Below are 18,207 nucleotides of genomic sequence, written 5' to 3'. Positions count from 1 at the left end.
TACATTTTAACCCCCCCCCCTCCACCAGATGGCAATTAATTGCAAAGGGGCTAGTTAGCATTAGGATTGGTTTAATTGTATGTATCTACAATTGTATGTATGGCTAGTATGTATCTACTACTTATACTCCTGGGATGATCTCAGAAGTGTATATGTCATGCAAAGCTTTGTAGCAAGCATGTGCTTTTTTGCCTTTCTAGTTAATTTTATTATTGATTTCTTTAGTCTGTTCTGTGTTCATCAGATTCCTGATATGTACCCTCAGGGATGTGCAGGATATTATGATAGTGCTACATGAGAAGTCTACATCATTACCAACTTCCTGTTGACAATTTTTCTCCAAATTAATCTGTTATCTATGAGGACTCCAGTCTTGTCGAATCTTATATTTGTTGTCTAGGGCATTTCTTACTGTCTCACTCCACCTAGATCTTGATCTCCTCTGCATCTTTTTCCTACCATCCTGGCAAAAAAAAAAAATTTGCTTTACTAACCTGTCCTGTTCTATTCTGTTTATATAGCTGTTCTGTGTTTGATATGAAAATTTTTACCTTTGATTCAAAGGTAAAAATTTTCACATCATTGTTCCATAGTCATCACTCCATGAAACCATTGGGAGAAATTGATTGTTTGTATGACTCTAAGTATCAGTCCCTTTTGATGTCACACATCAAGTTTTTGATAATGTCATTTTAATTACCTGATGGTGATGTGACATCAAAAGAATGGAAATAAGTTCTCATCAGTATGCTTCATTTGATAACTGAAATCATGAATATGTAATCTTGAGCCAAGAGTATAAAATTTGTTTTAAATGTTTTAATTAATTTGCAGAGATTTTTTATATATCAATTATTTATTCATTATATTATTTATTGTAGTTTTCTGTTGTATAAATAGGTATTCAAGTATAGAAAATGCCACAAGAATCATTTGATGCATATGTTGGTCAACTGCTCTCAAAAGTGAGTAGTTTAGCTGTTTTTAACTTTGATTTCCTGTTTATTACATTTTCTAATCACAAGGACAAACATAATTGATCTAAAACATGCGCTAGTGTTATTTTGCAAACAAAATAGTTACTGTTATAATTAGAGGATTAGCTTAACCTTTTATTATAGACCACTTTTTATTCATGCTATATTTCCTTGCTGTTTACTTGATAATATAATAACCTTTCTCGGTATAGTATTCCCCCTTATCCACGGGTTCACTTTCCATGATTTCAGTTACCCACAGTCAACCTCAATCCAAAAATATTAAATGGAAAATTCCAGAAATAAACAATTCATAAGTATTAAATTGCATGCCATTCTGAATAGCCAGATGAAACTTGCAAAGGGATGATTCACATCCCTGCCTGGGATGTGAATCATCCCTTTGTCCAGCATATCCACACTGTACTGTATGTGCTACCCACTCATTAGTCACTTAGCAGCTGTCTCAGTTATGAGATTGATTGTCACGGTTTCACAGTGCTTGTGTTCAAGCCACTCTTATGTTACTTAATAATGGCCCCAAAGCGCAATGAGGTTGCTAAGATTCCATTCACATAACTTTTATTACAGTATATTCTTATAATTGTTCTATTTTATTATTAGTTATTGTAGTTAATCTCTTATTCTGCCTAATTTATAAATTGAACTTTATCATAGGTATATATGTATAGGGAAAAAACATAGTATATATTGGGTTCAGTACTATCTGCAGTTTCAGGTATGCACTGGGTCTTGGAGCATATCCCCTGCAGATAAGGGGGGGGGAGCTTCTGTACCTTGAAATTATTGTCAGGCTGTAATTTACATTATTTGGGGATATCACAGTAGAGTGTAGTTTGTTAGTCATCAAAAACAAATAAACAAATTATATTAATTTGAAGACCATCTATGTTTAATGCTATTTTCAAAATCTTTTTTTTTTTAACATAACAGACTGCCAATCAGATAGTGATATGTGGTTGGGCACATTTGCCTCCAACCACTGTGTGGTCCTCACCTTGTGTGCATGGGCTGAGTCCTGTTGGAAGGTCCACTGCCTGCTGTGAAACAAGGTGTTGTTCAGGTACCACAGGTGCCAGCATGGTGTCTTGATACACTTTGGCAGAGGTTTTGACCTCTTTCTTGCAGAAATGCAACTTGGATCCCCCCCCCACACACACACCAATACGTCACTTCCAACCAAACCATCACTGATGCTGGGTGATGACCTCTCTGAATACTGGATGTCATGGCATGTGCTGTGTGACCATCTGGGGCATATACATAATTGTTTTGACAGTTAAATGACTCTTAAATGGTGAAAATCTTCTCATCTATGAAGAGATGAGATGTGCCCAACCACATATCACTATCTGGTGGTACATGACACAGACACAGAGATATCCCTTTGATTTTATCACCCTGTGCTGCATAAATTGTTGTGTTGTGAAGTGTCCAGTAGAATGACGATCCCCAGGTCATGAGTTAGTACGTATGATGTCATTCTCTGTGAAACAGTCATCTCTTGAGACTTCACTTTCTGCATTCTCACAACACCACAATTACACAATTCTCACAACACCACAATTACAGTCCTCACAAGCTGTTGCATCCTATTGCAGTGTGGTCAGTCTGTTCTTTTGGCAGTCAGATATGTCTTCTGTATTTTTATAACGGTACACAAATATCCTACTGATTCTGAGTGTTTTTAGCGTGTTGAAAATAACAAGTGGCTACATTTCAACCTTGTGAAGTGCTATTACAGCTATGCGGTTTTCACAATCTTCCCACTGATGTTAACCTGTGCAGCTAGACAACTCTCTCTCTGCTGATAAACACATGAATGCTGGCTGCGCACAGCGCCACTAACAGAACCAGGCTCATGTAATTTTGTGGGCAGCATGGAGGTGTGCAGAAGTTGTAGCAGTATTTATGGCAAGACTGTGCTTCATGGAGAGATTTGAACAATAGATATTGAACAGCATCTCTCCTGAACCTCCCTTATACAGATATATTGATGATATTCTTGTCGTTTGATGTTTCCTCTTACTGAACTTGAGAGGTTAATCACAGATCAACAGTATTAAACAGTATTTCTTTTGTCTTATTTATAAGACTAAGATAAGTGAATGTAATATATGAGATTTTAATAGTTTTGGGGAAAACTAAAACTATTTTAAAGTAGATGAATATAGAGGAAAGAAAAAAGAAACCAGAAATACTTAAATGATCCTCATGCTACAAGCTAAAAAACCTATAAAGCCTAACCTGGCTTTATAGGTACAGGAAAAACACTAAGAAAATATACATAAAAAATACATACATACATATAATTTTTTTCTGACATTGTTTACACTAACATTTGAGGTAGGACAAGGCACAATTCTATCTTTTGCAGAGCCTAAAAAAAAAAAAAATGCAGGAATCCCATTAATAAGGTAAAATAACACATGTAAGCCAAGAGATCTAAGCAGTTTAGCTATTCCTTCACAGACACCTTTAACAAAAAATGATGGCATGAAGGACCACCTCTTGGGAGGCAGATGACAAGGAACCCCTATAGTTAGTGATGATTTTGTTGATGTAACACTCAGTAAAATCATTTGGACTTGATATACACAAGAAGTTGCTACTGCAATCTTCTATGACAACAAACTGCTATCCACTTATGGACAAATACACCTATTTGTCCTATTGTCTCTTCATAGATAACTTTCTGAAGCAGAGTAATTTTTCTGATATTGTTTAGACTAAAGTATACTGAGGAAGATCAAGGTTTTTGCCAGGAAACCAGGGTGCACAGCGAAAAGTCAGATACTGGAACAAATCTGAAAACATACCCCAACTCAACATCACCAGAGTTAAAGATCGGTACTGTCAACATAAGAAGCCCGAATGGCAAAGAAATAGAGCTAGCTGAGGAATTAGATAAATACCAGATTGACATAATAGGGGTGACTGAAACAAAAAAGACAAAAGCTGGTGAGATTTTTCTGAGCAATAAATACAAAATGTTATATTCAGGCAATGACAATCATGGAAAAGAAGGAATAGCCATAGTATTCAACACTAAATACGAAGCTAATCTTCTTGAATGGCAGGCACTATCAAGTAGAGTGATGTGGGCAATTATGTGAATGGGAAATTGGACAATGAGACTTATTTGTGCCTATGGTCCCACGGAAGGTTCTACTAAGGTAGAAATGGAGAATTTTTTGAGGCTTTAGAGAAAGTAACTGACACAATGTAAAAGGAAGAGTTGGTCCTTGTTGGGGATCAAAATAGCAGAGTAGGAAATGATTGTGAGACATACAAAAATATTTTGGGAAAATTGGGAGAAAAGAGTAAAGCTAATAATGGTAAATACCTGTTGGATTTCTGCTCAGGACATGGACTGGTTATTACTAACACCATGTTCCAACATAACAATGTGCACAAATTCACACGGAGAGAAGAGGCAAGGAATAAGAAAAATTTCATTGACTATTAATTAAAAGGGGGATGGTAAATCCCGTTTTATTTTATAGCTGGGTACGAAACTCAGATCAGAATCCATAGAGTTTCATACCGAAAAAACTATCGGCAGAACCAAGTATAAATGATCACTTGGGTAGTACAACACCAAGGCAACTCCATGCAAAGGTGGAGCAAGCTCCATCACTAACTTTAATATTCTCTCATAATGTAAAACCCAGCTCCTAAGGGATGTATATATACTGTTTTACATTATGAGAAGAGGTCACTACCCAGACCGGTTTCAACCTTTTTTGAGGTCTCATCAGTGAGTAGGTAGACCTGGAATGGAATATCACGGTTTTAAGTGAACCGAACTTGCATACCTCTACTATCGAATTGCCGAAGTGGTGTACAACTATATGTTAATTACTAAGATAATAAGCCAAAAGGCTATTTTACTGGCAATATAATATTATATTGCTGGTAAAATAGCCTTTTGGTTTATTATTTCATTGACTATGTTATTGTTGATAGTGATGTTTTCTCCCTGGTGCAGGACTCCAGAGTGTACAAAGGATTTGAAATTGGAAGTAATCACTATTTAGTCTTGAGCAGGATAAAATTGAATTTCACAATTAAAAAGAATAACATGTAAGAAAATTTTAAAGAGAATAAAAGTAGAGCATCTCTCAGATGTGAACTGTAGACTAAAATACACAAAGATTATTGAAGAAAAAATGAAAGAGTTTGAGAACAGCAACCAAACCTTGGAGATTCATTGGCAAGTCTTGAAGATAACACTGAGGTTGTCTGCAACGATAGAAAAATCAGAACTCCATGGTGGGCACAGGAAGTTAAAGAGGCAGTGAAGGAAAAGAAGAAAGCATATCAAAAGTTCCTGGCAAATAAGTCATCTTGTGCTCTTAGAGAATACAGAGACAAATGCAAGAATGCTAAACACTGTGTAAAACTAGCTAAACAAAAGTCATGGGAGGACTTTGGCAAGAATATAGAAAATAAATATCAAGAAGGTGGCAAAATATTCTGGAGGTTGTTGAAGAAGCTTAGGAATGGAGGAAAGAGTGTTGTAAAAGGAATTAGAGATGATAAAGGTGACATGAAAACGTGAAAAAGATATCCTTGAAGTATGGAGTAGTTACTTTGAAAAACTGCTAAATGAAACAAGCAGTGATGACAGCACAGTGGTAAAAAACACTGACCAGGCATGCAGTCAGGATTACATATTCATACTTGAAGTAGAAAAAGCCATCAAAGGCTTGAAATGTGGAAAGGCAGCAGGAGTCGATGATATTCGACCAGAAATGCTGAAGTATGGTGGTATAAGAGTCTTACAGTGGCTGCACTGCATAGTTCAGAAGGCCTGGACAGAGGCACAAATTCCTGATGATTGGAGTAGAGCTCTCATAGTACCCATATATAAAAAGGGAAATAAAACTGAATGTGAGAATTACAGAGGTATTTCCCTACTAAGTGTTCCTGGCAAGATCTATGCAAGTATACTTGAGAAACGATTGAGAAGAATTGTGAAAGAAAAGCTTGGTGAAGAACAAGCTGGATTCAGGCCAAATAGAGGCTGTCAGGATCAGATCTTCACTTTACGACAAATAGTCGAGAAAGCATGGGAATATAACAAAGATCTGTATTTAAGTTTTGTCGATCTGAAAGGAATATGACAAGGTGCCAAGAGAGAAGCTATTCAATATGCTACAGTTATATGGTGTCAATGAGGCATTATATCAAGCAATACTTAGTCTTTATTTGAGTTATAAGTCAGCAGTTAGAATTGACGTAAAGAAGGTGGTTTAATGTTAAATCTGGTGTGAGACAAGAATGTACATTATTCCCTCTGTTATTCATTATCTGTATGGATCACATTATGAAGAAAAGTGGTATTAAACATGATATCAAAATTGGAGATGTTAATATCAGAAGAAAATTATTAGAAGAAACACTGTGAAATTTGACTTGTTACAGGATATTGTAAATTACATTGTATTCTCAGATTATCACGAACCAAGTGAAAAATTACCCTTTTTTTTTTTTAATGTAAGAAGGAATTAGTAATATATTGGTAGAAATTTTAGTGAAACATCGTCTTGTAATCTAGGAAAAGTTTAGCAGTTGACATGCCTATTTCTCTTAATACATATGATGTAACAGTACGTATACTCTGAGTTGGACTGGGCCTTATATTTATCATTTAGTTTGATATTACTGCATGACATCTCCATGGATTCATTGGAGGGCACCCAGCACTATCACCTACATCAAACATTATTCAACACGCTCAACTGTCCATTAATACATAGCATAATCTATCACATATTTACTTTAGTTGTTCAGCAGTTAAAGAAGTTTTGCTTAAAAAAAAAAAATTGACATAATTTCTAGTCTGGTGTAGTAAGCATAGTTATTTTCTACCATAGATTGTCAGATAAATTTGTGTTCATAATTATGCTATTTCTTCATTTCAAAATTTGCACTCATTGCTGTTAAGCTGTCTCCCATTCAAAAAGTTCATCTTGTTAGATCTGAAATAGGCGACTTCAAATTTTACATGACGTCACCGTTCAAGAATCTAACAATTAACAAAAAATATATATGCATACTTATCTTTTAGCACAGTGTGACTGTTTTTTTTTTGTAACAACATCTTGTATGATAAACTGTGAATTATGTGAATTTTAATTAATGTATCTATATGTCTAGCATGAATGTAAGTCAACAAAATGGGGCAGATATGAGAGAAATCATTAGTGAAATATTATAAATGAAAGGATGCGTATTATTCAGCAACATAGGGCAAAGATCGCCCTAATACTATAAGAGCAGCGTAAGCACCCGCGGGCATCACATCTGAGAAGACATCATGATGCATACGTTCCCGGAAACGAGAAGTCCCGTATGTTGATCGGTGAAGTCACCCAGCCTGAGACCAATCGGTGAGACGATAAGAGAAATTCCAACTCGGAAAGGTTGCGCTCAAGGGGAGCGTATGAAACCTGCGACACGGAAGTAAATCAGCCCCGTTTTTTCTTGTTCTTGCATTTCTCTTCGTGTGCTCCAAGAGTTCATCGCAGTTCAGCTCTCATTTCTGAGGGCTGACTTACGAAAAGTTCCGGCATGACACTGCAGCAGATTTCGGCAAGATCAACCGTAGGCCGTCAATGAGAAGGTCATCAACATAAAACCTTAGCAGAGAGATAGCGCCCAGCTCAGGCAAGCACGTGTAACCCACGTGGTGATAAGATCAAGACAACCAGAGTCGAAACAAAGAAGGAGGGACGGAAGAAAACGGATAAAGAATAAATAAGTACTCTCACTTGTTCTAGCCCCTTTTGAGAATTGACTAACAGTGTTAAGAGAATGCATCATTAAATTTGTAATGGAAGAAAGAGTGAAGAACTAAGATTTATGTAAATGACTATGCTTTAAAAAAAAGAACTTTAAGAACTTTCAGTTAGATAGAGATTCTGTCGTAATTAATCCGAGAGAGATTATAAATGTGCTAAAATGCCTTAATGTCCAATTGAGCTGTAATTAAGAATGTATTATATGTTGAGTCATTGAATTTGCTAGCATTTTGAAGTCAATGCATAATTGTTTTAAGAGTGAGAGGGTGAGAGAAAGGTAGAAGATTAAATTAGAATTGATAACTACTTTAACTTGTATGGCATTATATAATGAGTTTAATAAATATTTTGATTTCTTACTTACGTGTGTTTCTGATCATGATGACTGACCTTTCATAAAACATCGAACTTGTGATCGTGTGTGTGCGGGGATACCCCAATTGAAAATAGTAGGGCACGACTGCAAATAAAATAAGCCAGAGAACCCAAGGCTTCTAAGAATTCAATTAGCATTATTAGTGGCACCTCATATTCTATGATTATCCTAAAGGCTGAGTTTATCTCTAACTTTAAGGCCCAGGCTGGCGCAGATAAAAAAAATAAATTTTGCTGAGTGACCAGGATAACTCATGGAATTCAGGGATCAGGTAATTTCTGGTGGCCCTTAAAAGGTTAAATTACGTGAGAAAAGGTATAAGAGAAGTGAGACCTAATGTTAAGATTAATATTAATGAAGATCACATAACAATGGCGCAACCGACTTAACAAAGAGGTACATGCAATAGAATTTGATAAAGCGGCTGAAGTAGGAAAGGATAAAGTTAAATATATTGCCTCGATATATCAATATCAGAGATATACGACGCAACAATCTTCATGTATGGTAATAATGATTATGGTCCTCTTTCATTTCGGTGATTTACCAGAGCTAAATCATCTTATAATTATTTTTTAAAAAATCTATCTCTGCTCCAGAATATTTCTAGAGTTACTTATGTCTTGTTGCTGCTTCATAAATTCTTTTCAGTTTTTGCAGTTGGTTCAGCAGCTGAATTGTGAGTAGTGAAGGTTGATGCTATGTAAGTTGAGATGATTTATATAGTGTAAGGTTTGTCAAATGAAAAGGAGTGCAATGTGCTGTCATCAGTAAAACTGTGTATTGGGTTGGTTGTCAACTGAAGTAGGTTACTGATATACAGAAGAAAGAGAGTGTGTGAAGGAAGTCTTATGGAACCCCAGCATTAGTTGCATAGTTTAAAAAAAAAAAAAAATCTACCATCACATCTAACTTGCATCTAGTTAGAAAGTTGGCAGTCCAGTTGCAGAAGTCATGGGCAGAATAAATGATGGGAGCTTACTTAACAGACCTTTGTGAATATGGCAAGTGCAACCACTCGAGATTTGCCAACATTTCCATGGTATTAGTCCAGAGATGAGTGATATTCAAGTAGATTCCCTGTTATTTGGCAGTAACAGAATCCATACTAGAAGTTGCTTCAGGTAATTTGATTGTAGGAATTTGTCACCCCTTGAGAAAAATTCAACATGGCCATTTTCCAGGCTGTAGGATAGATGCCAGTACTTTATAAGAACATAATGTTAAATGGAACAGGAGTCAACTCTGGAGAATAAATCTTCAGGACAATTGGAGGAATGCCATTGGGATCATTAGACTTTTTGGTGTCTAATTGGGACAGTATTCTTCTGATCTATTTCTGATGAAAGAATATAGAGAGAATTGAGTGTTGACATTTACCAAAATCAGCTATATGCATGCATTTGAGAGTAATTAACCAGGAAATTAGCTTTTTATATGGGTGATGATGCAGTAGGGATGGGAGAAGTGTTGGACAGAATTTGCAACCCATTGCTTTGACAAGTAATCAGAAGGCTTGACTGCCATTTGCACATAATGCAAGTTTCCTTCTTTTGGCTGTTTTGGGTGATACAAGCAGTAAAGGAAAATAAAGGTCTTGTTGAGAACCAAGGGTTAGATAGGGATGGTGATTTAGAGTGGAGTGGGGAACATTTCCATACCAGTAAGGATTACTTCTGTGATACATTCAATGCATATGTTTGGACTGGAAGGTCAAATATAATCCAAAACCAAGGGGAAAAGGCATAGAGTTATGGAGCTCATCCCACTTGTCATTGTTAAAAAGCCAAAGAACTCTTGATTACCTCTGAATGTTCCTTTGGAGAAGAGATAGGCACTACATTGTGGTCTGAATTGCTTAAAGGATATACAGCATTCACAGCATACTTGGAAGAGTATTATTAGTTGAAATATTGTAAACATGTCCACAATTCTGGTGGACATGTGAACAATTTGTGTAAGGTCATTAATGATTACAGATGTTTCAGCATCTCTACTTGATCTCTGCTATTAGAGGAGGAAAACCGGTTGGTGGTTTTCTCCAAGGAAGAAACCTTCCTTCGAGATGGGAATTGTTCGAACATCTCGAAGGATGTTCCCATCTCGATGGGAACATCTGCAAGGAAGATACTTTCACTGTTGAGAAAGTGGGACTCAAAATATCAGCATTCAAAGATGGGAATTAATATTCAGAATGGTTGGTGGCATTAGAGGAGCGTAGTGTTGGATTCTGATCAGGGCCGCATTTACCATTAGGCGCAAGATGGGGGCGTCATTTTAAAAATTTACTCCTCACAAAGAACAATAAAAAAACAGCGTAGTTATAGTTGCAAAATAGAATACTTATTTTTAAATATTAAATTCATAATATAAAAACTAGAGGCGCTGAAAAATTTGTGAGGCTTCCTTCATGTATGTAAGCGTACCATTTCTTTGCTGGACGTGTATATACGTCCAACAAACCTGGATAATATTCTGTCCACCTGCTAAAAGAACATGGCTAAGAAGCGTAGTTTGACCGTCATGTCCATCACGCTGAAAAGAACGCTTAACTACATTACCTGGAGTACGTAGCTACGTTCTGTGGCCTACACCAAGAAACGTGGTTGCTTGCCCTTTGCTCAGTAACTGCAATCTAAGTTATATCACACTAAATACCTATGAATTATATTCATTTTACTGCTTGTTTTTATTGTATAATTATAGTTTTTAATGCCAGCGTAAAATAAAAAATCCTTTCATACTTCATATTGTATCACTTTGGAAGATCAATGTCACTATCAATTTTTTTGCTAATTATTTTAATCACCAATACATTTTAAAATTCTCCAAGAACTTGATTGAAGATAATTATTTTTGTTAAACAATTATTTTATAAATTCATGAAAATCTGAATCTAAAAATGAATACTGACTCCACCTGTTCCAAATTAAGTTTCCTATTTTATTCATAATCTTAGTTCGAAGGCTAGTTATCATACGTAAATTTTGAATCATATCATGTAATGGATAATTTTTATAATGTAATCTGTAGGTTTTTGCATTTCAACTTTCTTGGTGAAATTCGTTTTTATTTGGGAAGAGACACAATAAGTAAATTGTGCAGCAAAAAAGGGACAATCCAAGAAATGCAGTGCACATAACAACAATAATCCGTTAATGGTGGTGGGGGGGTAGTTGCATTTTAACAGATAGAACGCTGATGAAGTTTCATCAGCATTCTGACTTTTTATTAGGTCAAAGGGATTTTGAGTATATTTGTGAACAGATATATTCAACATAACTTAGCCAGCTTTGCTGTAAAAAGTGCCGCATTTGAAGAAATAGTAGCGGCATAATAATAAAATAGCAAAATTCATAATGCTTCAGAATAACTTGATAATTTTGATAATACCAAAACAAGATGAGACACATCTGTAGAAACTATTATTATTAGTCCTTTTAATTATAAACTCTATAAAGATATACAGGAATACCTTGTATAGCGCGGTTTTGAACAACATGGGTTTTGGTCTAACGAGGTTTTTATTATTACACTAACATTGTCAACACTGACTAGCGACTCCCGGGCGCCGCAAGTGACAGTCGAGAGCCACGTTTATGCAGTAGTTATTCGATTTGCTCTCACGTAGACACGTTCTTTCCCCATGGCATTTTATTATTTACGTTAATATTAGTATTTAATATTTTTTTATTATTTAAGTATGAGTGAAAAGAGACAAAACAAACAAGACACTGTTGGAGTAACAAAAAAATGCAAGTGGTTGACATTAGAGAAGAAACTTGAAATTATAAAATGTCACGAGAATGGCGCTTCGTTTGCTAAAATAGCATGTGAGAATTCAATGAATGAGTCGTCTGTACGAACAATTATTCAGAGTAAAGAAAAGATTAAATTTATTACATGGAATGACAACGCTTCTTATATGCCAAAAGTGATCACGAGAAATCGATCTTCTACAATGAAAAATATGGAATGCCTTCTAATGATATGGATTGAAGATTGTAATCAAAAAAATATTCCTTTGAGTCAAATAATAATCCAGGCAAAAGCAACAAGTCTATATGACAAAATAAAAGAAATTGAAAGCGAAAATGAAGGAGGTACAACCAGTGAAACTTTTATAGCAAGTTGCGGGTGGTTCTACAATTTCAAAAGCCGTATGGGACTCCATAACATAAGAATCCAATGTGAAAGCGAAAGTGCTGACACTAAAACTGCAGAATTATTTCCCAATGAATTGAAGGAGCCTATTGAGAAGGAAGGCTACACAGATGATCAGATTTTTAATGCTAACGAGACTGGCATTCTTCTGAAAAAAGAATGCTAGTCTACTTATTCATTCTTTTCGTCATTCAGTCTCGTCATTTCTGACGCACATTTCTAGCAGAGAAGGAAAAAACACAAGCTGGGTATAAAGTGTCAAAAGACCGATTGACACTTTTACTAGAAGGTAATGCATCAGGTGATTTAAAATTGAAGCCACTGTTAGTGTACAGAGCGGAAAACCCAAGAGCTCTTAAGGACTTTACAAAGAACAATTTATCTGTTCATTGGTGTTCGAATAAAAAAGCGTGGGTGACTCGTTCAATTTTCGAAGACTGGTTTAAAACTTGTTTTTGCTCTTAAGTTAAAAGCTATTGTAAAAAAATGATATTCCTTTCAAAATTTTGCTTTTATTAGACATGGGCCAGGCCATCCAACTCTATTGACTGACTTAGATGAAAATGTCAAGATTCATTTTTTCCCTCCAAACACAACATCAATTCTGCAGCCGATGGATCAAGGCGTTATCGCCACTTTCCAGGCTTACTATTTAAGACGAACTTTTGCTCAAGCTATTAAAGTTGGAGCAGAAGAAGATTCTTGGAGTTTGAGTGAATTTTGGAAGAAATTTAACATAAAAGATGCTAAAAGGTGCCATTCAAAATATTTATGAATCTTGGCAAGAGGTGACTCAAAGCAACATGAGAGCTGTATGGCATAATATCTTGCTGCATTGTTCAAAGGACTTTGTTGCCTTTGCGACACAGAAAGAGGAAATCTCAACAGAAATTGTAACAATGTGAACGATTGTATTGATTCTCATTCAAATGATCTGGATGATGAAACCCTTTTGGAGTTGGAACAACAACAAGCCTATGAAGCAGATGAAGACGAAGATGACCCCACTGATGTCATGGTTGAAGAATTTGCCTTTTCTGACCTTTCAACTTTTGTGAGAAAAATCGACGAAGCTTCCGACTTTCTCATAAATGCCGACCTGAATTTGGAAAGAAGCATTAAAGTGAGACAAAGTCTCAATAATGCCATCAAATTCTACAGAGATCTAGTACTTGAAGAGACAAGGATGGTTCAATGAATACTAAAAGACTACTTTAGTAAAAAGTAAAATTACGGTATGCTAAAATTGAAGCACTATTTGTTTTGTTTTCTACAACTTTTATATCAGTTTAAAAGGATTTTATTTCTTATTTAGTTATTATTAGTTATTTTATTGATTAATAAAAATAACATTTTTTTTCATTTTTAAACATTTTTATTATCCTAAATTTTTGTAATAAACAAATTAAATTGAAAACCTTTATAAATAGACCTCGAACAACACGGTTTTGCATAGCGCTGACTCTTCTTGGAACCAATTAACCACACTATACAAGGTATTCCTGTACTTAATAAATTTGTATTTTTGTGTTTTTAAATAAATAAGCTAATTTCATTTTGTCACAGATGGTTTTCGCTGGACTACCTGGACTTTTAGACTATCGTTCTTATCAATATTGTAAAAACTCGATTGTAGCTTAAATATTCCAAAGCACGTTACATCGATTTTTTACTTAGGTCAAGTCCCCATAAGAATGTTGTGAAAAATAACCTTGTTTGCCTCTGTATATTTTGGATTAGATATTTTTGTAAATAGCCCTTTGGAAATTGACTATATATACTTCTTTAATAACAATATGTTAGAGTGCTAAAAACAAATGCAATGCTTTTCGCCAGAGCTGTATGCAATAGATCTACATGGCAGCATTAGAAAGGTTGTTTATTAAATTTTGTGTGTATGAGAAAGGCTTACAAGCTCTACATAAACACCTCCAAATTCAGTCAGAAAGGTTCAAACAACTTTCTGATGGTCGGCAACTTACAATCAAAAGAAGGCACAGAAGAGAACAAAGAGCATGCCGAACTTGAAACTTAAGATGAAAGAATCATGCCGAATCAGGCGTTACAAACTTTGTGCGAGGTCTCAGAGAAGGCATAATAAAAGGGGACAGAGCTAAGCATATAGGGCTTCCCAGATCCAGAAGTCGCTATAGAGAGAGGGCTTCCTGTTTCCAGACATTGCTAGAGAGGAGCTTCCCGGTTCCAGTCTTAAGAGAAATCTTCGAGTTGCTGAAAGGAGATGCTCCAATCGCCGGAGAAAAGCTTCCAGGCCAGAGAGGAATCCCGGTTGACAGCAATTCAAGTTAGTGGAGGTGACAGAAAAATAAGGCAGTCATCCAGGCATTTTTGGCGAGCCCAAGCATAGAAGAAAAGGCGAGAAAAATTATCCGAAGCACCTTTGCTCAGAAGTTTTTCTGTTTGCCATGGGAGAATAACTTTTTTGCCAGAGCTGTATATGAGTACCGTAGGGTGCAGCTCTCAGTCCGCTGTTTTCCCAATGAGATACTTCTGAAGCAAGATTTCCTGAAGGAAGCTCAAGATCTGAGATGAGAGAATTGCCTTAGAACTTTCTGTGCAAGACCTTTGACTGAATGTGCGATACAGAGCTTTTGTAAGTTATATACCTTTGTACAATTCCTCTTATAACGTGTTTTAGTTGGACAATTAAGATTTAGATTAACAGTAACAAGAAGTGTCATTAAGAGATACTATTGGCATATTTGAAGTTGATATACAGTTTGTAAAAGTATCTTAGAGAGTTAGCTAACCTCTTTGCATGTATACTAGATGTTTAATAATTGAAAATTGTAAACAGAGTAAATAAGTTTTTGAGTTAAAGAAAGTTTTTGCGATCATTTGGAAACAAGTTCCAGACAACAGAGGTTTTTTTGTGTGCTGCTGCTATTTGTATTAATTAGTTGGTAAGAGTAGTTTCTATATCACATAAATAGAGCATTTGAATTTCAAGTTTATTATTATTAATAAATTAAATTAATTTTTCAGTTCATTTTTTTGTGCATCAAGATTCTAGTCATTTTGGGGTAAAATGTTGAGTAAAAAAGTGGATGTTAGCGAGTATAGCAAGTTATTGTTACTATTTATTGCCTCTACGTTTTAACTAAAGCTGGAATTATCATGCTTATTACTGCAACTTAACAAAATCAAAGCTGGAGTTGAATAAATCTTGTAATAAATAAATGTTGTAATTCCATAAATATGATTTTTGCAATAATTTTTATTACCATAAATTCAAAATTTTTATTTTTAGTGAGAATATCTGAACTCTATAGTTCATGAAGTTCCAATTTTTACCTTGATTAGCAAGCTTAATTTGATTCCATTTAAATTCTTTTAAAAAAAAAACTTCATCGCTAAGAAATAGTTTTGTTGCTATAAATGAAGAAGCGAATTTATTTACAGATGAGACAAAATTTAAAGATGAAAAGTAAAGAGTTAAAAAACGAGGAAAAAATGAGTGACGAAGTTTCACAATCTAACAATGAAATTATATTACATGGGAAATTTTCTTTCTAATTCTATATTTTGGAAATTTATTTCCAAAATATTACATGGAAATTAATGAAAGAACAAAAAGCTATTTCCACATATTAGATATGTTTGAGATTTTTTTGGAGGAAGATATAGATCAAGACAAGTACAAGACTAGTATTGATAAAATTTTACAAACTTATATTTTACAATTTTAAAAATATTTTTGACGATGCCTATTTCAAATGCAAGTGCTGACCGCTCATTTTCAGTGTTGAGACGAATAAAAAATCATTTAAGAAGCAACTTGCACCAAAATAAAAACAAGTAACATGTCGTTATTATGCATTGAATCGGATGTAATGGACTTGATCAGTTATGATGACATTATAGATATATTTGCTAAAACCAAAGCCAGAAAAAAAAACTTTTTATTTATTAATTTTTTTATTTAAATTTGAACTGATTTATTTTTATACTTTTTTAAAATGCAAATATCTGTATGCCAATGTTGTATTGTGTTATTAAAATGAGTTATTATGGAAATGTTGAGTTTTATTTTCAATAAACTAAAAAAATGCCTATTTTTGAGGGCCTCATAATGATGTTGCGCCTCAGGCCTCCAACAGTATAAATGCTGCCCTGATTCTGATTATGTAGAGATTAGAGTAATTATTTGGTTCACAATCCAACATGATCTTCCATCACAAAGGCTAGACTTGTAAATATTATTTAATGTAAACAACTTATTTTACAATTTAATATTCATATAACTACCTTTAATTTTATCTAATATTTAATTAATTAATCAAAGATATATGTATTAATAATGAAAAGACTATTAAATATTATTAAGCTATTTTATTTATTGCTATGTTAATATTATAAGAATTTGTATTTGATATTTTAACTGTGCATTAATTGAAATGTAAATATTCTTTATTTATTCCTATTTGTAGAAGTTTATCGTTATGCAATACCTCAATTTTATTATGTTTTGTTTTGTTGTCATGGAAACGTATGTTAGATAGCTTGCACAAGTTTGGAACAGAGCATGAGGAGAATGTTGATTGAAAAGAGTTTTAGTTAAAGAGATCACGAAAGCAATTTAGGCGGGAAGAATGGATATAAAAGGGAAGAATGCTGAAAAAATAGAGAGATTAGAGAGGAAAAAGAGAGAGATTGGCATTCAGTTGGAATCGTAGCATTCAGCATTCGGGGAATCGGAGTGCGATATTAGAGAGTCGGCAAGTCACTCAAGGAGCTAATTTAAGTCTACTAGTCGAGAAGCAGTTAGCTAATAAGTTGTAGAATAACAATTATAGCTACGGAAAACAGCTGAGAGACTATTAAATAGACTAGCAATACTTGAGTTGAGATTTAATTTCAGCGCCGACCTTTCAAGGACATGCAGAACCTTGAAGCAAAGCACGAAGTTACTAGAGAATAGTAGAGGCTGTAAAGTTGAAGTTTACCGTTAGCTGTGTTTAGAATTATAGTGCCTAAAGAATTATTTGAATGCAGGAGGAATGAACAACTATAAGTATAAAACCTCAAGATAAGGAATTATTGTGTATTGCCTTAATTCATGAGTGATCAGTAATACTTCATGCAAGAACGTTTGTTTATGTGTATTGTAACCGTTGATTAATTCAGTTATTGCTTAGAAGTTTTATTTCAATGAGTGCCATTTATTGTATAAAGTGTTTACAGTTATAAAAAGTGTTTGTGTGTAAGTTGATGAAGAAAGAAGATTATCGGTAAGAACATTCCAACCATTAATATTCCTCTGCAGAGATGCGAGTGTGTTTCATCCTATAATTTCCTTATGTTAACAGTAACTATTGCGAAGATTAGCTGAAGTGTAAATTTAAAAGTGTTTGCTTGAAAAGAGGTGTTACTGCGATTTTATTGTATTTGGAACTTAAGGAACTGTGAGAAGACTGTATTAGAGATAACAAATTTACCATTGTCTGAGTTTGTATGACAGTATTATCAGAAAGGCTGAAGTGTTTATAATAACTTAATTAGTAATTTGATCTTAAGTGTAAAATTTGATTCTAAAATTAAATTTTTGTTTTTGTTAATCCAAAGTTGTATTTTGCCTGAATCTCTTTTACTGCACCATTCATAAATATTCGAACCAAAGCGGGTAAATTAAGTAAGTTAAATATACTCGGCCAGTATATAAAATAACAACATATAAAGGAAGGGTAGTTGAGAGTTGGTTTATCTTCAATTCTTGAACTAATTCAGATATAAAGTGGCGCAGTCTTTAAATATAAATTTTCTTTATATTTGAATTAGAAATCAACTTACAACTTATCAATTAGTTAAAAACATTGTAATAGTAATCATGTCGGATCCAAAG

The 18,207-nt window shown here is 34.4% G+C and overlaps 1 protein-coding gene across 2 annotated transcripts in view; it reads left to right on the top strand.

Annotated features, from left to right (window-relative positions):
• TSG101 (tumor susceptibility gene 101) overlaps positions 1–18,207 on the top strand; it is a 220,767-nt gene that overhangs the window by 33,027 nt on the left and 169,533 nt on the right. The window contains exon 2 of one of the 2 annotated variants that reach the window (XM_090407519.1): positions 901–965. In XM_090407519.1, the coding sequence (XP_090263645.1) occupies positions 918–965 (48 nt within the window). In that variant the 5' untranslated portion in view covers positions 901–917. Of the gene's footprint in view, positions 1–881; positions 966–18,207 lie in introns of both variants that reach the window. The other variant, XM_090407518.1, reaches the window with a different exon arrangement.

This window comes from Typopeltis vanoorti, chromosome 17, assembly GCF_054136105.1.
Source record: "Typopeltis vanoorti isolate ZY-2024b chromosome 17, IOZ_Tvanoo_1.0, whole genome shotgun sequence".
NCBI lineage: Eukaryota > Metazoa > Arthropoda > Arachnida > Uropygi > Thelyphonidae > Typopeltis > Typopeltis vanoorti.
Note: the sequence above shows the minus strand (reverse complement) of the source record. Positions and strands in the feature narration are given on the sequence as shown.